At 43.3% G+C, this 25090-nt stretch overlaps 1 protein-coding gene across 1 annotated transcript in view; it reads right to left on the minus strand.

The window, feature by feature from the left end:
• LOC308294503 (UPF0606 protein KIAA1549L-like) overlaps nt 1-25090 on the minus strand; it is a gene marked incomplete at both ends in the record, with an annotated part of 143320 nt that overhangs the window by 72071 nt on the left and 46159 nt on the right. The window contains 5 exons of the mRNA XM_080737237.1: nt 540-762; nt 5548-5663; nt 6374-7042; nt 7972-8217; nt 10507-11262. Coding sequence (XP_080593363.1) covers nt 540-762; nt 5548-5663; nt 6374-7042; nt 7972-8217; nt 10507-11262 — 2010 coding nt within the window. The remainder of the gene's footprint in view (nt 1-539; nt 763-5547; nt 5664-6373; nt 7043-7971; nt 8218-10506; nt 11263-25090) is intronic.

Raw genomic sequence — 25090 nt, forward strand, 5'->3', positions numbered from 1 at the left:
TGGGGGGGAGGGTCACAGCCTGATTACTAGGGCTGTCACGATATGACATTTTATATGACGATTAATTGTCACTCAGATAATTGCGATTAACGATTTAATTGTGGGTTTTTGTCGTTGATAATTACATTTCTGTTTGGCTTTAGGCTTTGAAGTTGCACATGGTAGATATGACACATAACCTAAATATACAAAGAAATTACTGACATATTTGACAACTTTCTACTTAAAAAATAACATTGATAGTGGAAATAGCAGATCCACAAGCTCACAACGCGTCGCATCGCGACGCGTTGTGAGCTTGTAGATCTGCTATTTCCACTATTTCTGAAAATGTTTGTAAATGTATGAACATTTTTCAACATTCACGATTATGACGATTATGACAAAATATTTGCGATTATGTCAAATATTTGCGATTATGTCAAATATTTGCGATTAGACGATTATGTAATAATTGTGACAGCCCTACTGATTACGTTGAGAACCACTGCAGTACAAGAGAATGGCTATAAGGACGTTGACCCCAGATGTCTCATCACCTGTCTTGAGCTGCAGATGCACGCTTGGGACGGGCATCCAGGTTGCCACGGGAACCAGCACAGCTCTTACCAACGGCGTGTGCTGCCTGATGTCTGCCAGCAGCTTGTCAAAGCCATAAACGTTAAGGGCCTCCACCACGACGGAGGAGATGTACACCGTTTTACCACTTGCCACATAGTATCCCAGCGTCACGTTATAGGGACTGCATTCGTCTCGTTCCACCTATAAGACAGAGAGAGAGAGGGGCAGGGACGTGCAGAGAATGTTAGAGAGACAGGGGCTGACATTTCTAAAAGGGCCTTTTTGGTGGAAATATCGAAAATAGCAGACCTCCAAGCTCACAACACGTCGCGCTGCGACGTGTTGTGAGCTTGGAGGTCGGCTATTTTCGGTGAGTGATACCGAACTAAGCATAATCAAGTCCAATACTGGCGATGTAGCCTAACGGTATGGATTCCTACACAGAGAGGGCAATTCTTTCAACATGAGATGCTGCATTCAAGTTCAGGAGAGTTTGGACAAGGCAATTCTCTTGAATGCTGCCTTCGGGAATGGCATATGGAAAGAGGGCATTTGCATTTCTTTCACCATAGTAAAAGCTGCATTCATGGTCTGGAGAGGGCAGTTTTTACAGATGGATAAAAGGGCATGGGCTCAAGCCCCCTTTGATGTATATATGTGCACGTGCATGGAGGGGGGAGGAGAGGGGGAGGAAGAGAGACAGATAGAGAGATTAGATAAAGGCAAAAAGACACAGGGTAGATTGTCTGTGATGTCCACTGTACGAATCTACAGTATGAAACTGAGGACGACGCATTGAAGATCAAATGAGATTTAAAGCATTGCAGTTCTCTCTAGAATATGAGCAATTACGGTCCCTGCACATTCTGAATACAAATGGATCATAGAGCCTATGAATATTTATAATCTGTTCTTTTCCCAATCTGCCTTGAGGGGCGAAATTCAGTGTTACACCCATGAATCTGACTAAACATGTTGTGAAAGATTCAGATAAACAATTGCTGTGCGTCAAAGGCTTGCATTTCTGGAGCCGTGCGTCGCCCACTCGCCGCTACCCTCTGCCATGAGAGAGAGAGAGAGCTAGGCTAGCTTCAGACGCACTCTTAGAACAGCTGTTGCTCTTGTTGCTATGCTCTCCTCTCCCCTCCTCCCCCCTCCTCCCCTCCTCCCTCCTCTCCTCTCCCAGCTGAATGTTATAAGCTCCTCTATAGCTGTCATAAGGCTTTCCAAAATGTGGAAAGCCTTACCGAAGGTCATAAAGGATTGTGGATCACTAGCATCCTTTAAAATTGCCCTGAAAAATCACTTACAGGCAGCAGCCGTTCGCAACTGGTAAAAAAACTAACCTAGCCCAACCCTACCCTCCCCTGCCCCTTCTTTGTATACACTGTTTGATTAGACTTACTGTTTTCTTTTTTGTTTTTCTTTACATATCTACTGCATAGTACTGTGTTCTATTTGTCTGTCATTCAATGTTATATGAGATACTTCAATGGTTTCCAGTGGAAATAAGCTTAGTCTTTTCATGGATCTCCTTTTAGTAGACCTTGTACCAGTGAACTGTACCGTCATGAAACTGTACCTTTTCCTATGCAAACTTCTAATAAAGTCTTCAATCAATTCAATCAATCAGTCATTCCTCTCATTGCTTTGATCACATTACCTCATTATGTCCTCATCCTTGCCAACAGAAATTCAACAAAATGAGCTTATTATTCAGGAACTACTTATAGCAGCCAAGTATTTTTTGTTTTAAGGGTTGTCCACACCAATAATGATAACTATAAAGACCAGTGAGACTCCCTAATCGGGAGATAAGCGACCGTCAGTCTACATGTCCCATAGCAACCTCAAGGTGGCGCTAGAAGAGGGGCATGTGAGAAATCAGGGGCGGAGGTTGTGGTTTGCCAGCCAAGGAGTGTGTGTGCAAAATTTGGCATGCATAGGGGCAACGGTGCCGGAGATAAGAGTAGGACCAAAGTGTGACGTGATGTGACGGACAGACGGAGGGACAGAGGGACTGACTGACAGACAGCCGGTGGAGGTTTTCATAGTAACTTCTGTATTGTTTGAAAAAAAAAGAAAAAAACTCAAGTGGATAGCAGAGTCCACACCACAACTATAACAACAACAGCATTGATGAACGATATCCTTGGGATCACTTTCAGAGCTATTTATTTAACGACAGAAACACTGACAGTATCTATTGTTATAGTTACAGTATCTTACACCAGTAAGACTCCCTAATCGGGAGATAAGCGACCGTTGGTCGCTTATCTCCACAAATAGGCCAAAAGTTTGTTTTACCAATTACCAAGACATACGGGCAGTTGACAGTTTGCCATGGTTACTCATTGAAGTTGAATCTCCATATATGGAGATAACCTACGCATCACACTAAGTCTGACCTCACCAGCCCATATTTGGGCATGAGCAACTTATGTCTCCATATATGGAGATATGATGACATCACACAGTCCTCAGCCGATGATGTGGCGTGATGTCATACAATACACAAACGAGCCCTACAGTATAAAGGGGCAATTCTTGCCAGGAAAGAAGCATTTCTTCGACTCAGACCTTATCGCCAGGGTTGGCTTATAGCAGCTGTCGGTAGATAATGCCGGTCTTATATAAGGGTCATTTGTGTACGGTGTGATGTCATACTGATGTCAGCAGTGTGATATCATACTGATGCGGAGATATGAGCACACAGTCCTCAGCCGATGATGTGGCGTGATGTCATACAAACAGACCAGCAACAACAGACTGTTGCCACAGCAACGTACACAAAGGTTTGTGTACACATCACACTGCTGACATCAGATGTCATACTGATGTCAGCAGTGTGATGTCATACTGATGCGGAGATATGAGCAGGGCAAAGGTGTGACGTGTGACGTGACGGACGTGACGGACGTGACGGACGGCCGGTGGAGGTTTTGATACTAAACTGCGAGCGACCTTACGGTCGCAATAAGGGGGACACACACCGGCTGCGGAGGGCGGGGTGTGCAGCCGATCCGCAGCCGGTGTGTGTTCCACCTTTATAGTAGTTATGTGGACAGTTTAGCGCCAAGTCCGTAAGTAGATCTCAGTAGCCGTTTTCTCATGAATAAATTGAACCAGGATGAACAGAAACCAGCTCACCTCATTTTAAGATAAAAACCTACAATTTCACAATGTGTTGCATTGCGATGCATTGTGAGCCTGTAGATTGGCTGTTGCCAATCGTTGCTAGGATTCAAGTGGCTAAAAAAAACAAACAGATAAAAATAGAAGAAGAAAAAAAAGAACGCAGCAGACAGACATGACGAGGAGAGACAGGGAAGAGAGAGATAGAGAGGTAGGATGGCACAAGAAAGGCAGGGGGCGAGATAGAGAGGCAGGCTGGCACAAGGGGCACGCACAAACGTTCAAAAGAGACAGACAGGCTGGCAGGAAATCGATAGACACTCCGAGGCAGCCAACAGATAGCCAGTTAGAGAGGGAGAAACAGAGCATCACTTGACAGGTAAAGTTACGGAGGCTGAGAGGTGTGTGTGCGTGTGTGTGTGTGTGCTCGCGTGCGTTCGTTCGTGCGTGCGTGCGTGCGTGTGTGTGTGTGTGTGTGTCAGCGTGCCTGCATCTGTAGGGAGACAGAGAGAGAGAGAGAGAGAGAGAGAGAGAGAGAGAGAGAGAGAGAGAGAGAGAGAGAGAGAGAGAGAGAGAGGCGAGTGGGAGTAAGCGAGAAGAAGGAAAAGTCTCCATGAGGACAAACAAGGGCAAATACCGTAAAGGAAGTCAAACAAGTGAGAGCAGTACAATGAGGTCTTCTCCTGACTCTACAAGAGCAATAAAAAATAGAATCTATTCTCTATGTATCTTGTTTAATAGCCATTATTTTATGCACGTGTGTGTGTGTGTGTGTGTGCGCGTGCGTGCGTGCGTGCGTGCGTGTGTGCGCGCACGAGCTCGTGTGCGTGTGCCGCGCATGCACACTATGTGATAAACTATTCAACAGGTCATTTCTATTCAGGGTCAAGTGTTATTCAAACTTTAGTTAGGAGGTAAACGAGGGAGCGAGGGGAGATTGGATGAATATTGAAGAGAACTCATAGGAAAGAGATGGTTCTTTGAATAAATACCAGTGTGGTGGTAACATTGTGGAAGTTGTTGAAAGCTGGTCTTCAGTGTTATCCCTGACATTTATGCATCAAGAAGGCATAGATCTGTTACCAACCACAGTTGAGCCGCAACCACAGTTCACACCTTGAGCCGCATTTGGAAATTCCCCAAATAACATTTGAAATACGCTTTTAAATATGTTTTTCGTGATCTGTTACCAACCAAATTCATAAAAGCCCTTGAGCTGAAATCGAAATTCCAAAATAACATTTTAAATACGTTTTAAAATATATTTCCATGAACGAAAATGACAAACAGATGACAGTTTCCTGTGTACAACTTTTGTGCAGAGAGACTATTAATCAGGACATGCTCACTAACTCAGTTTGTTTTGTTTTTAAAACTCCAATCTAGACATCTAGACCAGTGGTTCTCAACCTTTTAGGCCGCAACCCCCAAAATAATCATATTTTAAATGGGGACCCCCACCCTGACGAGCACTAAGAGTTGAGGCATTACATTTTGTATAACACGGTTCTATTGTGAAAATAGCCGATCTACATGTAGATCTGCTATTTTAACAATTTCTGCCTCTAATATTTGACAATTTGTCCAATGTTTAATTTGTCATTTAAGAGGTATAACATTTTCACTTTAGAAATGTGCAGATACCCTCTATACACTTAAACTTTATGTTGGTTTGTTTACTGTTGAGTGAGAAAACAATGTTGCGCATTAGGTTAATCATCTGGGGACCCCCCAAAATAATCCCGACACACAGGTTGAGAACCACTGATCTAGACGACCCACCTGAAGGAAAAGCATGGTGTTTGGTTACTCAATAAGAACAGCACCGCAGGGCTTAGGAGAACGACTGACCTGTGCGTGGGCATTGCTGTCATTAAGTGCTCTCTGCAAGGCATGGCTCAGACCTTTAACAAGGTTCTGTTTCAGGATCAGGTCCAGTCGGTTTCTACGCAGCTGGATGGAAAGAACTGGAGGATAAAATGAAGATATGATATAAGCTTGACGCAGGCACACACAGCTCCCCCTGGGCTATATATGGCCTCTGAGCACTTAATTAGAGTATAATTAGAGACTGGCAATCAAAATCTCCCAGTGCCTGTTCTTTTTTTTCTTCTTTTTTTTCATCCCATGATTTTGTAACCCATTTTTTCACCCAGTGCCAATTACCTAACCTGTAATCCTGGTTTCTGCTCTCCCTCTGCCGTGCCTGGGGAGACAACGGACTGACCTCATGCTTCCTTCAGTGCATGAGTAGTCCAAGTTGCTTCTTTTCACCTCCCCGGTCTGGACGTAGCGCATGGAAGGAACACGTTATTCCAACCAGTTTCTTTCCCCTCCATCAGGCGCCCCGACTGGCCAGGGGCATGGGGAGGTATTATAGAGACCAGGATTACTGCATGTTTTTGTGAGGGTATCTACCCTATGAGACACGGGGAGAACATGCAAACTCCACACAGAAAGGCCCTTTCGCCAACCCCCCCAACATTATATTCATAATTTTACCTACAGCACCGTATATACCTTTATAGCATATTTTAGCGATTATGTTGCAAGGAAAACTTTGCGATAATAGACATTTTGGTTAGAACTGACTGAAAATAACGTATTTCAAGTTTTAAATGATACTAAATATATTTTTTATACAAGTGTCCAAATAAATTCCAAATATTATCAGTACCTGTTCTGACCCAGTACTTCTCGGTGATGTTGCAGGGTACGGCGGCGCTCTCCTCTGCACTCGTGCTGGACGGAGGCTGCGTTGTAGTGGTCGGAGGTAACGTGGTTGGGACCGGCACTATCAAAGTGGTCGGGATCACTGGTGCAGCGGTGGTAGTAGTTGCAGGTGTAGTAGTAGTGGTGGTAGGAACAGTTGTGGTGGTGGTAGGAACAGTTGTGGTGGTGGTAGGAACAGTTGTGGTTGTCGTAGGAACAGTTGTAGGTGCTACAGTAGTAGTGGTGGTTGTAGAAGTAGTAGTGGCAGCAGTGGTAGTAGTAGCAATAGTAGTAGTAATAGTATCAGGTTCAGTGTCAGTGGTGATGCTAGGCTGACTTGCAGCCGCCACCGTTGCATTGAGGCTTGTAGCTTGTTGTGTGGAATTAGTAGCTGCGGTAGCATTTGCTATGGTCGAGGTGTTCGTCGGTGTCGTTACAGCGCTCCTAGCGGTCTCCGCCTGTGTCGTCGGCTGAGCAGCTGAGCTCACGTTCGCCGTGGTGGTTGAGGGCGTGGTGGTTGTCACAGGTGTCATCTGATCAAGGCTGTCGCTGGTCACAGTGTCCTGGCCGGCGGTGTGCACGTGTGACGACGACGCGGCGGAGCCAGGCGGTGTGCGCTCTGTCGTCTCGGCGGCTGAACCCGGAGTTAGGGCTGTCACAATAACACATTTCAAGTCGACGATTAATTGTCACACGATAATCATAAACGTTTGAATTGTGTTTTTGGCATTGGACATTGGAACATATGAATTGAAGTTTTTACAGACTTCATAATCACAAATTGCACAGGGCAGATACTGTATGACAAATAACATAAACATTCATACCTAGGCTATTTGAAAATAGCAGATCTACAAGCTCACGACACGACACGACGCGTTGTGAGCTTGTAGATCTGCTATTTTCAAACATGTTGTACATTTACTTTTGGTACTTTGATGCCAATACTTTCGTACTTTTACTCAAGCACATTTTGAATTCCAGACTTTTACTTATAACAGAGTATTTCTATGTTGCAGTATTTTGACAGAGTTTTACTTAAAGCTATACTCTGGAAGTTGCTCAACTACTGGTCAGTAGCAGTATTGCTTTTTTCTGACGTTTTTCGCCCGGGGTCGCAACACCGCGACCGCCTTCACCTCGCCGATACGCATCTTTAGAGGGGTTTCACATTCCTGTGCGACCAGGCGTTGGGGAGTCACAGGCAAGACTCCAACACCAGCTTAACATTGTTGCTGAGGCAAGCTACTTCCTGAAGAGACGGCAAGACGCGCTGTGATTGGCCGGTAGTGTATGATCCGCGCTGTGATTGGCCAACGTATATACAACGTATACGGAAAGATGCAGATGACGTAATTTTGCCGCGAAATCCGGTCCCCGGCCAGGATCATAGAAAACATATTTACAGAAGGCTTTAGGGGCTGAAATTAACGGAGTGGGTGTTCTAAAACTTTAGCGATTTAATAGTTAGGACAATTTTAAGATTAGTTATATTAGAAAAGTAACAGAGTATAGCTTTAAGTAAAAAATACTTTTTCCTGGTATTAACTGTGACCGGCCCACCTGGACTGTGCACTGTGGACGTGGTGACGGGAGGCAGAGGAGGGGGCGTGGCAGTGGCCGCCGGGGGCGTGGGCGTCGGGCGAGAGGCGTCTCTGGCGCGCGCGGGCGCAGTGGTGTTCCACTGCGTGGAGAAGGGGCTGGTGATGTTGCCGGGAAGCGTGATGTCGTGGTCGCCTTGGGTGGTCAGAAGAGCAGCAGGGACGGTGGGCAGGTCCCAGGCTGGCAGGCTGCTCACTGACTCCTCCTCTGTAGGGAGATCAGTTCATACATATTGTATTGTATACTGTATCATATCGTCACTGTCGGGCAGAAACCTCGTATCTCCAAGTTTCAAGTTTGTATGTTTTTTTCACCAAGTAAAGCCCTGCTTCATCATACAAGGCTGTCGCACAAAAGTAGTGAAAACAGCCAATCTACAAGCACACAACGCCTCGCGGTGCGAGGCGTTGTGTGCTTGTAGATCTGCTATTTTCACTAGTTTAGTTAATTTTTAAAATGATAAATACAAAACGAACAGTCTTGGAAATACAAGATTTCCACCCGACAACGACGTTATGTTATATTTCCTCTTTTTAGTTTTTTCTCAAGAAATTCGTTCAATTTTATACTTCCTATACCATTCTATGACCGCTCAAAAATAGTGAAATAGAGATTTACAAAAACATTGATTTTAAGCCAAGAATCAAGCCATCCAGGATCCTAGTGAATCATGGGCATACAACCTTTAAAAAAAAAACACTAAACAAAGGGTAAAATATAATATATCATGTATTGAAAAATTCTTCACAGAATCAAAGGTTTTATGGTCAAGATTCATCTGCATCCTGGATGGCTTGATTCTAGGCTTAGAATAATTGATATAAATACTTTAGTAAATCTCTATGGGAAAAATGAATGGTTGATTGTTTTGGTGGCACCAGAAAACCATGCCTACTGCTATGCTCTATTAAATGGGCCACACCATGCTTTTAAAAAATATATTTTATATAAATATTGGTCCATAATACAACCACAAATATTGAGATTTCATGTTCTGTCTGTCTCTAATTCCACTCCGTTTCAGATGCAATACCAAAATGCCCTTTGTTGGCAACGGGGCGCTGTCTTTGGGCGATACAGAGAAGATTATCATGGTACCATGGCACCATGCTAATCTTCTCTGTATCGTTCCAATTCTAGCATGGCACCATGCTAATCTTCCCTGTATTGTTCCAATTTTAGCACCACATTACACCATAGTTTCAATAGAATCCACTCTAAAAGTACCGCCCCCTTCTCTTCAGTTGCCAGGAAACTGAAGTGGAGGGGCGGTACTATGGAAATGAGCCCCCTGTGACATAGAATGGGGCCGATTTCAAAAGAGTACGGTTCAGACACGCCCATTCAGAAAATCACTGAAACTAAAGGCAAGGCTTAGAGTTAATTAATTGTTTTTTGGGGGCTTGAAGAGAGACTGGGAAGAACAAAAAACTAAAGTAACGGTTTTGTAGCAGTTGGACAAGGTTTCCACCCGACAGTGACAATATGTGGAGAGATCGATGTATTATGTTTTAACAAGGGAGATGCTAGGACACAGAATATCTTGTTTTCCTTAATATCATATGTGGGGTGATCCATTTATGAACAACTGGGAGATGGTACTGTATGACACATAATATCTTGTTGTTCTCACATCTTGCCTCAAATATCTAGTCAACAAGAGATGACGTCAATAAGTTCAGCTAACAAAGCCAAGGTCAAGTTGCCCTAGCCTGGGTACCAGCCTGTTCGCTCCATTCCGCGATTTGTTTGTCTCTCCGCATCACAGTCTGGAAATGATTCAGTTGACTATTACTAGTATTTCCGAACGTCAGTTGTGACGTAGGCGACGTTGTTGCTGATTGGATGTTGTTCCAACGAATCGTAGTAGGGTTAGAGTCGCTACGTCATCAGCCAGCCAATACACACTGGTGTATTTGTCCGGCCCCGCACCACAGACCAATAAGAAGCCACGGTTGGATTCCACTCGCTGTCTATGTTCCACCTCCCCTTGGAGATACGAGGCTTTCCAGACTGTGATGCGGAGAGACAAAAACAAATCGCGGAACGGAGCGAACAGGCTGGTACCCAGGCTAAAGTTGCCCTATGTGAGACACAATAAGAGAACAAATTGTTTGGGATGTACGTAAAACTGCATGCACAAAACTTACAGTAAAGTACATGACATGATAGCAACAATGATGAAGAAATGGGGGTGGTGATGTTAATGATGATGATGATGATGGTGAGAATGATGGTAAGAATGATGATGACAATGACGATGATGAAGAAAACAACGACGATGATGATGATGATGATGATGATGATGATGATGATGCCCATGATGATGATAAGGATGATGATGATGGTGACTGGATAGTAGGGACAGCTTTGATAGCTACAACTAATTCAAAGAGATACATTTAACAGTAATATTTGGAACATAATTCATTTCAACAAACTCACTACGGTCACTGCGCACTGAAACATCTCTAAATGGTGTAGCACATACAGTACCTAAGCTGGAGCTGGTGTTGGAGCTGGAAGCGTTGTTGTTACCAGCAGCAACCAGAGAGACGGTGTCTGATCCCGTTATCTGATTGTCTCTGCTGATGGCCGAGGAAGAGGAGGAGGGCGACGAAGGGGAGGAGGGTGAAGACGAGCCTTTGGACGGGGCAGAGGCCGAGGATGACTTAGTCAATGACGAAGAGGATATTTTGGTCCAGGCAGCTTTAGACAGCAGCCCTAATGGCTTCCTCGCGGCCTGCAGTGCCGGTAGTTCTGATGGCTCTGCCTTGGCCAGCATTGTGAGGACTGAGGAGAAGGCAGCCTGTTCTCTGTGGGTCTCTCGCTGCCCCAGGAGCCCCTGGGGTCCCAGTTGCCTGAACCAGGCTGCTGGGTCCCTAGACATGTTTGGCAGGTCAACCCCCTCTGTGACCACCGGCCTCCAGTTGGCCCCTACTTCGGCCCAAGCCCCGCTTCCGCTTACAAACCCACTCTGAGCCAACACTTTGCCCCCAGCTCCACCTCGGACTCCCGCTCCGGTTTCGGCCCAAACTGCTGTTCGGGCCTCCGCCAGAACTTTGCCCTCGGGCCAAACTCGGGTTCCAGCTCCCAGAAAAGCATCAGCTCCACTGTTGGCTGCGGGATGAGACAAAGCATCGCCCTCCTCAGCCCAGTCTGTGTCCACGGTGCCTGGATTCACTTTGGAGGACGCTGCGGGGTCCCGGGGCAAGGTAGTGTGCTTTGATGACTCACGGTGTCCTCTCTCATCTGGAAAACATGTGTGACAGAGAGATAGAGAGAGGATTAATTGAAAGAGTAAAAGAAAACAAGGGGAACAAATGAGAAAGGAAAACTGAAATATGGAAAGAGGTGGAAGAAACACGAAGTGGAAATTGAGTTCAATTAGGAATGGAGAGCAGCATTATTATTCTGAAGGGACACATGAATGCAACCGACTGGATGATGACTGCTTTGACCACAGTACTTTTCCCTCTGTGCACAGTTAAACCTATAGTCCACGGTCCACACTCGCAATCTGAATGACTGCCCTAAAGACGTTGTTTTTTAAGCTCTCTAAATGTTTCTATCCTTTTTTTCCTATGTATCCCTTTTCTCCCAAATTTAGTCATTATGCCAACGCACGTCTGTGTGTTGTCCCACCGGGAGGACGTAGAGCCTTCGTGTTACTCCTCCAATTTTTGATTTGATTTGATTTATTTGAAAAGCAGTAAATAAATACATACAAAAATTCGAGGATAACACACGCAAGTCGTGAGACTTATTTCCGCTGTGGTCCTCATACACAAAATTGTTAATAAGTTAAAAACAAATACAATTTTACAATTTACAATTGTACAAATGTACAAATGTACAATTTAGGCATTTAGAACTCCCATGCACTACCTGCTGACAGGTGTCGTTCCAGGCCGTAGGAGTACAGTACGTGCAGTGACAAATATCACTCTTCCCGCCCGGCTTCCCTCCCTCGACCACAGGCCAATTGTGTTCGTATAGATAGACGCTTGACAAAGTCGGATGCAAGACTCAAGACTCTGTGGTGGCAGGCAGGCACTTATACCACCACGCCACACGAGAGGCCCACTCAGTCTCTATTGACCATAGTGTTTTGAAACTTGTGAGCATACACACCCACCGATACGCACACATGCACATACTGTACACACACACACAAACTCTCTCTCTCTCTCTCTCTCTCTCTCTCTCTCGGCCATTCAAAGGGATAAAGGACCCTAAAACTGTGACTGTGGAAAAACTGTATTAATCTGTGAAGTAGGTCACTTATGTTTTTAGAGGATAAAGCATAGGGAATTAATTTAGAGTACATAAACTAGGACACAAACACACACACACACACACACACACACACACACACACACACACACACACACACACACACACACACACACACACACACACACACACACAGTGTGCCCTAATCAGCTGTGGTTTCACACATACTAATCTGATCATGGAATTATTATTCCTAGAATAAACACATCCGGGGCACGCCAGCCGGTAGCTGCCCGGACCACCAAACTGCCATGTCCCACATTTTATTCTGATTGGAGACCTATGTTGCATGTCCTATGTTGCATGTTGCATGTCCTTCCCCATCTCTGACCTTAGTTTCTTGTCTTTTTATTATTCTATATAAATAAAAACCGCTCCTATAATGCAGTAATGTGTATAGGTCAACTGTGAAGGCAGAAATTATGCAATATTTGAAGCTTTAAAATCTCTGTAGATGAGGACAGTGTGAATACTTTCTTTATAATTTTTATCCCACGATTTTGTAACCCATTTTTTTCACCCAGAGTCAATTGCCTAACCTGTAATCCTGGTTTCTGCTCGGCCAGGGGGAGGCAGTATAGAAACCAGGATCACTGCATGTTTTTGTGAGGGTATCTACCCTAGGAGACACGGGGAGAACATGCAAACTCCACACAGAAAGGCCCCGGCTGGAATCGAACCCAGGACCTTCTAGCTGGGAGGTGACAGCGTGTATACTTTTGAAGAAGAAATTGTTCAGCTATTATAATTAGACAGACCCAGAACACCAGGGATGGATGCCATGCCAATCAAAATATTATCACATTCTTCCAAAATCCCTAATTCTGTGTCCTCATACAGTAGCCTATATGTCCGGAACAAAGCCTTATATGTTGGCAGACTGGGTTGATTATCCTGCCTAATACATTCGGTCTCAAAGGCACCTTGGCTTGGTGGAATTGAGAGATGGAGAACCAGGGCTGGCTGGCTGGCTGGCTGGCTGGCTGGCTGGCTGACAGAGTTTATTGCATTTGTTCATTTGTTCTAGTTGAAAGAACTGACTTGGCGTGAGTCCACAGTGCATTTAGCTCATCTGTTGCTGGCACCGGTGACTCAAAGTGATGGAGAGAGTGTACACACTGCAAAATCCTCCGTGTTCCTTTTAACAATCAATAAAAACAAAATTGACAAGCAGCAATATCCAGGTAAACAAAAAATAATTAAAAGATTTTAAGAGCTGGTAAGAGAAGGCATAAAGGAAAAAAAACATTAAATATTGACATAAAGGAGATGGAAATTAATCGACACTCCCGTTTCTTTTATTTTTTTTAGTACAGATGCGTGCACAGGCATACTAATAGGCTACTCAGTTTGTATATGTTTTTTTTCTTCAATCTAACACCATGTGCCTGTGTGCACGTGCGTGTGCGTGTGCACTGTGCACGTGTGTGTGTGTGTAGGCCACACTTCCCATGCTTCCCACGCCATCCCTGTCCCCACAGAGGATTGGTTAATTAAAAGACAGGGTTTCTAAGCAGGCTAGGCTTTAATATAGCAGGAGCAGAGAGCTTATAGCTACATCCTCAGGACGCCTGGTGTTAAGCAATACAACCTTATTAACTCCAACCATTTCCTTATTAAACGTATCATGATCACAAAGCAAAACAGGAAATGAATCCCGCAAGAACGGACGTTGAATTAACCGACTATTAAATTACAATTAGTTTCCAATTAGACTTAACCTTTAATTTGAAACTTTAAATTCCCATTTGTCCTCGTTCTTGTATCACACAATTTATAGGTTAATTCATTGCACAGCAGGGCAATTTGAAACAGGGATAACAACGTCCGGTCTACTCTACACTCTCACGTAGGGCTGTCACAATTATTACATAATCGTCTAATCGTGATTATTTGACATTATCGCAATTATTTTGTCATAATCGTCATAATCGTGAATGTTGAAAAATGTCAGAAATAGTGGAAATAGCAGATCTACAAGCTCACAACGCGTCGCATCGCGACGCGTTGTGAGCTTGTAGATAGGCTATTTCCACTATCAATGTTATTTTTTAAGTAGTAAGTTGTAATGTATTGTATGTATGTATGTAATGTATTTGTATATTTAGGTTAGGTGCCATATCTACCATATGCAACTTCAAAGCCTAAAAGCCAAACAGAAATGTAATTATCAACGACAAATACACAATTAAATCGTTAATCGCCAATTATTTGAGTGACAATTAATCGTCATATAAAATGTCATATCGTGACAGCCCTACTCTCACGATGTGTCACATGTACGACCGTACATTGCGATTATTTTGTGCAAATTTATTCACATAAATGTACACTGCTGTTTGTGTTATGAGTCCAGTACATGCACACTGAGCGTGATTCTAACGTGGACGATGAAGCAACATACATTTTGGTGTGTAAGTGTAAATTATACGGTATTGTTGTTATTACTTTTGAAAAAACATACGCATCAAGCGTTTAAACAATTGGACAACTGGTCCTGTTGATCATTTTGTGAGCAGCAGTGGCTTTCCAAGCCTGAGCTGAAACCATGATCACAGTATGGACCTATCACCCACAGACAGACTGAAACCAAGATCACAGACTAGTCTCTCGAGGACAGACTTCTTTGCTCAGCAGAAGTGAAAAGGATGACCTTTTCTTTGACGATGGCTAGCCAGATTGCCCACAGACAGACTCATGATCACAGTATGGACCTATCACCCACAGACACATGATCACTCTCACTCTCATTCTAAACAGAGGTCACCTCGCAGTCAAATAGAAAAGCAACGTCTGTACTTGACGCCAAAAAGGTGCCTTTGACAACAGGACATAGAGATGGGTGGATGGATGGATGAACGGTACGGTACAGCATGTGTAAGGTATTTTGTGTGTTCTCTCCTCCAACAGTTAGCCACCTGCTCTAGCTGAGAGCAGCATATGGGATTCTACCAACAGACCACTGTTGGTAGAACAAAGCAGTGAGAATGTAGTTTAACCTCCAGTGAGTACAAATATGGACGCATGGATGGTGTGGTCGTCTGAATTGTGTATTTGCACAAAACATGCATCGCTTTGTGCCATTTCTACTAGAGCTTACAGGCAGATTATGAAAATCACGGCATGGAAATGGTGCACAAAGCGCTACAAACCATTTAGAATGCTTTAGATGAGTGCCAAGCTTTGTATTGACCACATCCCCTTGCCAGCTGGCAGTGGCACTGTGTGCTGATGCCCCTCTAAATCTTCATGGATGCCAGCAAAGCTCTGTTCAGCCGTGCCACGTGCCCAGTGGTCAATACAAACACTCTGGCCAGGGTGTCTGAGTGGCATATCGGTGAAGCACTCCGACCACAACAGAGGCCTGGACTTGACTCCCCAATTTGACTCACGGCTTGGCCGGGCACTCCCACAAACACATTTGGTGGTGTTTGCCGTCAGGGTGATTGTCTTAGAATGGTAAATGGTGCATTTATACAGCGCCTTGGCCTTTACAATCCATTCGGACTCCGATAGTGGAGGAAACTATAGTACCTGCTCACCAGGTGTCTTACTCAAGGACACTTCGACACGCAGGAGGAGCCAGAGATCGAAACGGCAACGGCAACCTTACGATTCCAAGATATCTGCCATTCCTGTGTGCTTGTCGCTGCGCTAGTGACTCTCAAATAGAGACTTGGGACTATCTCTCTGCTTAAAAAGAAAAAATCTTAAGTCTTTAGGGCGGTACAACTATTTAATATAGGAACCAAATCAGTCAGCATTGGGGTTTTTTTTTTGCGAAAGTCCCCATGATCATAGTGGAGCTCTGCGTTCATCTGTTCAGTAGCCACTCCGGGTGGGGAGCCTGTTCAGTGGGGAAGGAAACTGGGGAAGATGTACAATGTTATTGGTGTGTGTTTCTTGAAATGTTGCATCTTGGCTATACCATACAGTATATACAGTATATGGCTCATAGTATAGTGGCTCAGGGGTAGAGTGGCTGGTAGAGCGGCCAGATGGGAAGTTCGATCCCGGCCTCCCCCAGAGTCAAGGGCTTTTCACACAGATACGTTTTTTTAGCACAGAAAAAACTGACGATTTAATTTTTTTAAAGAAAACAATGATTCTCTATGACCTCATGCACACCGGCTCCGAATTTTTTTTTTTTTTAAGAATATCTTTATTCATGTCAACGTCAAATAAACAACGGATTTACATCATTACAGTGTAATCAAGACATTTCTTGGCTCCGAATTTTCTATACGGCAGGTGGCTGCGGCAGTACGTTTTTTCCCCCGATCAAACCCAGTCCGATTTGTGCGTCTTGTCGCATGCGGTAAAAACTCATCACTCCTTTTATGACTCCTTTTCGGATCCGCAGTGTGGATTCCGCATAGCCTTGCACACCAAATCCAATGCGTTTTAATCATGCAGCAAACAGGGGGAAAAAAACGCAACGGTCCTGTGTGCAAAGCCCTTTAGTGTCGAAGTGTCCTTGAAAGAATCTGAACCCCTAATTGCTCCCGATGTGCAGGTTGGTGCCTTGCATGGTTTCCTCCGCCATCGTCGGTGTATGAATGGGTGAATGTAATGCACAATCTAAGTTGTTGTTTCCTTTTGTTGTAAAGCGCTTTGGGTACCTAGACAAGCGCTATATAAATCCAAGCTATTATTATTATTATTACAATCTATGTAAAGTGCCTTGGATAAAGGTGCTACATAAATGCATCATTTACCATTTATATACACACATCGGTTTCGAGAACAATCACGAGTATGAAGAGAGTGGGCAGACTGGTGGAGTCAGAAGACTCTAGTGAATGCGGTTGGATGTGAGACAGTGGGAGTCAGGATGATCCCAAGCCAATAGATTTATCCAACAGAGTGAAGCCCTTCCAACAGGATGGACATGTAACCATTTCCTGGAACTATTCATAGCGTCCATCTGTCCGTGTGCAGGCGAGTACAAGGAACACTCTACTCAGTTAACCCTCAAATACCAGGAACACGCCCGAGAGTCACGTTAGATTTGAACCACTTTAACCATTATGTAATGCTTTAACTATTGAAAAATAGCAGATATACAAGCTCACAGCGCGGCACCGAGTGCCGCGCTGCGAGCTTGTAGATCTGCTATTTTTGAACAATCGTGAAAATTGAATATCTTTGACCCGATCTTTGACCCGACTTCTAAATCCTTCCTCTGAATCAGAGGTTCTCAAACTTTTTCATGTCAAGGACCCCCAAAATTACATTTACTTGGCCGCAAAAAGTCTCAAAATATGTCATTCAAACAAATCGTGTTTTTTCCAAAGATAGCAGATCTACATGCTCGCAGCGCGGCACTCAATTAGTTAAAGCATTAAATAATTCTAGGCCTAATTGGGTTAATGAATGAAAGAACGAATGAGGACAAATAGAGTGACAAAGATGTGTCGATATAACAGTGACGGTGAAATCAGTAGTAGAAGACTACACCCACAGAATGACTGTAATCAACATTTTGTGGAGAAAAACACAGAGGACATAGCGGGTACTTTCCCCCACATCATAATGGTCTCCTCCTCACAAGAGAACATTGAGATTTAGTTCCAAAATTGGGACAGTTTCCCTATAAATTCCTTCTTTTCAGACAGATTAATCCAGCTCCAAGTGGAGGAAGTGAAATAACCATGTATTGGATTGTATATCCACATTGTCGGATCTGTAATCTGTTATGTGAGGAAGAACAGGAAATACGGTATCTCTCTGTCCCTGCTCGATCAAACTGATGCGCAGTAGGGTGCATGGCAAAATGGGCAGACAAGACGTGAATATCGTCTAACTTTTTTTTGCAGCGTAAAAGAAACACACATGCAAACATTGTACCCACGCACGCACGCGCACGCAAGCACACACAAAAATGTACGATAGTATAGAAACATTTTCTGCAAAACAATCTATTCTCTCCAATTCTCATCCACCTGATGCTCTGTTTCAACCACAACTGTTAGGGAGGAGAGGAGAGGAGAGGAGAGGAGAGGAGAGGAGAGGAGAGGAGAGGAGCGGAGAGGAGAGGAGAGGAGAGGAGCGGAGAGGAGAGGAGAGGAGAGGAGAGGCAAATGAATCACATTTCAAGGCCAAACCATTGAGTGGAGGAAAAAGGCAGCATTAAGACGGAGGCTGAAACTATTTGAGGAAACCACAAATCAACAGCCTCACTCAGCTTAACAGCAGGGAGGCTTCTTCTGCTGTGAGGGTCGTCACGGCAACGACAGGGATGCTGTCACCACGGCAACCATTACCATAGATAGATAAAGAAAGGCGACAGAGATTACTGTGCTCGTGTGATATCTATCCTGTCTCTCAAAGTCAACGAGAAAAACAACAAAGAATTCACACTTTCAACTTCAGCTGCTGAATATTGGATAAAGTAAGTGAAGGTAACATAGTGTCAAAGAGTCGTTTCAAATATTTGCATTGGTTTTGACTTTAAGCATAAAAGGACATGATGCGAGGACAATGCAACATTTCAAAGAAATAGAAAATCCCGATATCATCCTCCCCACCCCCCTCACAAAGTGTCAAAGATCTAACGTATTGTAACATAATTTGTATTATTGTATTATTATATAGTATTTTTGTATTATTAAATTCAATAGCAGAGTAGGATATCTGCATTCTCTGACTGGTCACTTCTGCACTGATGTTTCGGAAACCAAAAGCATTAATGATTTGACTAAATTCCGTGCAGAGGTGATCCAATGTGCAGGATTCTTTATTTTATTTAAAGTTTTATGATTTATGAGGCATACATGATGACATACTGTTCCAACAGGCCACGGATAAATGAATAATGACTAAAATGTCTAAAATGATTATTCATCTATCATTAAAATGTTCACTGCTGGTGAATTGGGAGGATTGGATGCTGGCTAACAGACAACACAAATAAAGACTACAGCTGGCATAGTCAAAAACACTCAAAACTAGAAAAAGTGCTCCTCGGAGCACAGGTCTCCACCAGGTCAGGTAGGCTATTGTGGGCCAGCAATGTTCGGAATTCGGCAGTCAGGTTAGAATATGAAAGATTGGACAGATCCGTCTTGATCCCTTGACTATAGAGGTTATGTGTACCGATTTGAGTGATGTTTGGACAAAATCTGTAGGAGTACTGTCAAAAAATGTGTTTTGCACAAATCCGTCTCCTGGTGGCGCTATAACAGGACCATGTGGAAAATGTTTTATTGTGGATGTATGTGGCTCATTTAGAAACCATTTCTGACTCACTTTCTCTTCAGGCTAGTTGCAATTTATGTGGGGTTATTGAAAGGGTTCTAAAAATAGTTCTCGCGTTCGATACACAGACAAGCTGTTAATGCACATATCGTGTATTTCTGACATCATAGCTTTGTGTCTCTCCCTATACAGCATGTCCACTGAGACTGAAAGAAACTAGAATGGCCATCGGCTGGCTGAAAAGCTAGCATAGTACAGTATGGCATCATGTTCAATGGGACAGGCTGGATCTCAGTGGAACTGAATATGATATGAGCCTTTGGACAATTCAGCAGAACTCTGGTGAGCCTCAGCTCACACATGATATTAGGACTGCACGTTTATGAGTAAAATAATTAATTTGTGTGATCAGATCACCAATGGTATTATTATTAATTATTGGCAATGGTCAATCTTTGGTGGAAAATTATGATTTTGTATCATTCACTTAATGCCGTTGTTGTTCATTGGAACTAGTATATCGTCACTGTCGGACAGAAACCTTGTATTATCCAAATGTGTACATTTTTTTCGCAAAGTAAAGCCCTGCTTCGTCATTCAAGGCCGTCGCACAAAATTAGTGAAAACAGCAGATCTACAAGCACACAACGCCTCGCGCTTCGAGGCGTTGTGTGCTTGCAGATCGGCTGTTTTCACTAGTTTAAACCAGTAAGGTTAGGAGCAGTGTCCAAAAATGTGGTTCAAAAAATCGGCCTGATGGTGGCGCTATATGGGACATCCATATTGATGAGATGAGTGTAGACATACTGTGTACCGATTTGCGTGATTTTTGGGCAAAATCTGTAGGAGCAGTGTCCTAAAATGTGTTTGAAAAAATCGGCCTGATGGTGGCGCAATATGGGACAGATCCATGTTGATGACATGAGTGTAGACATAGTGTGTACCGATTTGTGTGATTTTAGGGCAAAATCTGTAGGAGCAGTGTCCAAAAATGTGTTTTGCAAGAATCGGCCTCATGGTGGCGCTAGAAGAGGGCCATGTGAGAAATGAGGGGTGGGGTCTCCGCGTTGCCTTGGCGGACGAATAGGTACTGGCCCCAGCTCTCCCGGACGCTCCTAGCCCGAGTTACGGCATTTTATGTGAGCTGCAGTGGAGGGGGTCCTCCACTGGGGGCGCCACCACTTTGGCATCCGTTCTGGAGCACCAGGAGTCGGTGGTCCCCGGGAATTCCCCGTGAGCAGCCCCGTTGGGGTGTTCATTTGGTCATTTTTGCACATTTGGTCATTTTTTACATCTGGGGGTCCCCCAGGGACCTTGGAGGTTGTAGTTTGGCAGGCAAGGAGTGTGTGTGCAAACTTTGGCATGGATCGGGGCAACGGTTGTGGAGATATGAGCAGGGCAATAGTGTGACGTGTGAGGTGTGACAGACAGACTGACGCACAGTTTGTGGAGGTTTTGATAGTAAGTGCGACATGACGGTCGCAATTATATTTAAAATCATAAATACAAAACGATCGGTTTTGGACATACAAGGTTTCCACCTGACAACGATGAGTAAAATGGTATGCAATGGCATCTGTGATTGTATTATTACTCTGTTGAACCAGGTGGATAAGGAGGGTTATGTTTTTTGCATGCAGTCCTAGATTATGTTATTGCCACTTACCCAATGATCAAGCTTAGTGATTGGAAGGGTAAAGCATAAAAACCTTCTCTCTCTTGATAAGTATTGGTTTAACCTTGTCCGGTCTACCAGAGTGTTATTTCAGTCCAAAGCAAAACACTCCCTTTCGTAGACCACTTAAATTGAACCAAACAAGGTCTAAAGAGTTTGGTTCATTTTGAAAATATTCAGCCGCTTGTGACGGACTTGATTTATTGTGAAATATCACTCTTCCACGACATCTGTAGCAGATAAGCCTCTCTCTCTCTCTCTCTCTCTCGCTCTCTCACTTTACTGCCACTGTCTGATGTGTTACCTAATAAAGCATACGTGCCAGAAGATTATTCTCAAGGGATTGAAGTTGTGTTTTGCCCTGATTTGAACTAGATGGGCCACAGGACTGCACAGGTTCAGATCAGACAAGACCACGCAAGTGCAAAAAGTGGGGACCACATCTGTGCAATTAAATACAAAAACTGAAAATACAAAACAATAGACGAACTCTGTGATCAAATTAGACAGGACAGACAGTACATTTCAGGTCAAGAAATAACCAAAATATATGGACTGTTTTATGCTGCTATATTAGAAGAAGGATTTTAATATATGTTTCCACAACCTACAAGCTATAACCTACAGTATATCATCGTTGTCGGGTGGAAACCTTGTATGTCCAAAACCGTTAGTTTTTATCATTTACCATTTTTTACTAAATAGTGAAAACAGCCGATCTACAAGCACACAACGCCTCGCACCGCGAGGCGTTGTGTGCTTGTAGATCTGCTGTTTTCACTACTTTTGTGTGACAGCCTTGTCTGATGAAGCATGGCTTTAATTTGTGAAAAAAAAACATACAAATTTGAAACTTGGAGATACGAATTTTCTGCCCGACAACAACGATATGCTTTTTGTGATGTCAAAGATGCCTTGCAGTTTCCTTGATGCTCTCAGACGAGCTTAAAGGACAACTTGTGCTGTCACAATTATTACATAATCGTCTAATCGCCATTATTTGACATAATCGCAATCATTTTGTCATAATCGTCACAATCGTTTACATGTTGAAAAATTATAATATTTTCAAACATTTAAAAAAAATTGTGGAAATAGCAGATCTACAAGCTCACAATGTACCGCGATGCGACGCGTTGTGAGCTTGTAGATCGGCTATTTCCACTATCAAGGTTCTTTTTCAAGTATAAAGTTGTCAAATATGTAAGACATTTCTTTGTATATTTAGGTTATGTGTCATATCTGCCATGTGCAACTTCAAAGCCTAAAAGCCAAACAGGAATGTAATTGTCAATGACAGAAACAAAAAACAAAAAAATCGTAAATCGCAATTATTTGAGAGACAATAAATCGTCATGTAAAATGTCATAATCGTGACAGCCCTAAGGACAACTCCAGACAACATCCAAATTGTAAATTGTATTGTAACATACCTAGTGGACAACAGGGGCATTTCTGCCTAAATAGACCACATTATGGACATTTGGGATGAATATAAGCAGGAAAATTAGCCGATAGTGTGAAGTTAACCTGAAATTATAGTACAGTACATGGGATTAAAGGAGAATTTCGGGGTAAAGTGGCTATCTTATCTTTCAAAGCACTCACGTGCACACATACCCCTGCCCTTTTGCCTGTCGGTAAAAAGTGCCCTCTCTCCAAACCATTAATGCAGCATTTACATTGTGAAGCTCAGCCGGAGCACTTAATTGATCCCTTTGAACTTCTAAGGGGTTGTGAACTGAGTTGATTGAGTGGGCCACATCCCATCTCTCGTGCTACTTCTGTTCTCCAGTGCAAGTGGATGGGACCCAGAAGTACTGTACAGCGAGACTTGGCGAGACACAGGATTTCAACGGGAGTTCAAAGTTCAGCATTTTATCAACAACAATGGTGCGCCCCTGGAGATGTAATAGCTTCTGTGTGTTGCTAACAGTGTCGGCGACTGATGTGTATCGAGAAAATGGACTTTGAAGCGAGAAAAATAACCAGATTAACAATTTATCCAATCGTTCCCGTTTTAAGTCCTGTTTGGGTCAAACAAAAATGGAATATATTGCATCTTTTCGTAACGGGACAACTGGAGCATTTTTCTGGCACCAAATAAATACTTTGAAAGGTAAGATAGCCGTTTTACCCCAAAGTTCTCCTTTTACTGTCAGTGACAGGACATAGTCCCTGTGATAATGATGCCTCACTTTAAAGCCTTGAGCCTTCACTCTATGCTTTCTAGATTTGGTGCAAACTAACACATTTTTAGGGTGGATGTTAGGTCTTACAACAGCTATGGGAAGTGGTTAATGAATGCTAGGTTCATACCATCACCAGTCTGACATTGGCTCAAGGTCACTATGGAAGTAGAAAAACAATAGGCCTACCACAAACACAGATAAACACATTTGGGCAGAAAAAGCAGAAGGCAGCATGACGCCTGATCTGTGCTGTTCAGTCGCAGGGCCCCATGTGATTGGCTGAGGTAGTCATGTGACTATAGCTCCCGGGGCACTTGCTAGGTCAGCCAGTCTAGCATAAACACACCCAGGGAGACATCCTGGGCTGCTGGGAAGTGTGTACGTGCACACGCACACTGGCACACACACGCACACATGCACACACGCACACACACACACACACACACACACACACACACACACACACACACACAGGTAGGTACAGATGCACACATTAGCAAATACACAGAAGCCAGCGGGCATTTACCGTATATAAGGTAGAAATAGACTTGAGAACATTCAACATGGCACACTTGGCACACACATCTTCTTATCTTAACACACAGTAGATAGTCGGCTATTCATGCACATTCAGGGATTCACACTCCATTCTACTCTTGAATGCACAAAGCCAAAGGTATAAATAAAGAAACAGATATACCATGGACTCCCCCATATCTCTCACATCTTCACCATCAGCTGCACAGCAGTGGCTGTAAAGTAAGCCAGTGGTTCTCAACCTTTTCAGGATGCAACCCAAAAAATAATCATATGTTCATTTTTCACTATAGCCTAGTTTAGTTTTCACATTTTTTTTCTAATTCAGTTAGTTTTTATTAGTTTAGTTTTCATTAGTTTTAGTTTAGTTTGTATTAGTTTTAGTGTCAGTTTTAGTTATTTTTTCATACTTTGGATTATTTGTCAGGTGAAGGATTCAAAAAGGTCAGAGTAAGTAGGCCTATTGTGTAATAAAAACTCAACAAAAGCATTTAAGCATTTAAAAAGATATAGCCTATATTCAGTTACTGTTGGTAAAAAGAAAACGAAGGACATTTCAGCTTGTTGTAGTTCGTTTTGTAAACACACAATACAGTTTCAGTTAATTATCGTTTTCTTTTTCATTATTACTATTATTTTCACTATAATAACCTCGTTCTGATGGTGTTGAAGGCACCGCAGCAACCCTTTGCAATGGGGTTCTGGAAGTACATGAAACTACACGCCTTCACAAACACAAAGCAACAACCACACGCATCGTCCACAGACCCGCGGACAGACAGAATCGATACAGACATTCGTGGTTTTTCAGTTCTGGATCCAACAAAAAGTCCCACTCCCGCACTGCACATTGTGCACAACCCCAGGACATCAGTGACCACATGCCAGGTTTGAAATGTAAACAGACACACAGAAATACTAGGGAAGGTTTCATTGGCCCAGTACATTTGCACATAATTTGGAATTTGCATTTAAAGGACAACTTTGTTTTTTTACAACAAGGGTTCATATTTTAGATTGTAATTAAAGAATATATAAAAGATGAGTGTCATTTACTTCATTCTATTGTTTTAAAGATTCTTATTTCAGTGGTTGGGGGCATGCGTACAAGTGGCTAAATATGTCTAAATACAATCTAAAATATGAACCCTTGTTGTAAAAAAAACAAAGTTGTCCTTTA

This window comes from Nannobrachium achirus (assembly GCF_963921795.1).
Source record: "Nannobrachium achirus genome assembly, chromosome: 11".
In the NCBI taxonomy this organism is placed as follows: Eukaryota; Metazoa; Chordata; class Actinopteri; order Myctophiformes; family Myctophidae; genus Nannobrachium; species Nannobrachium achirus.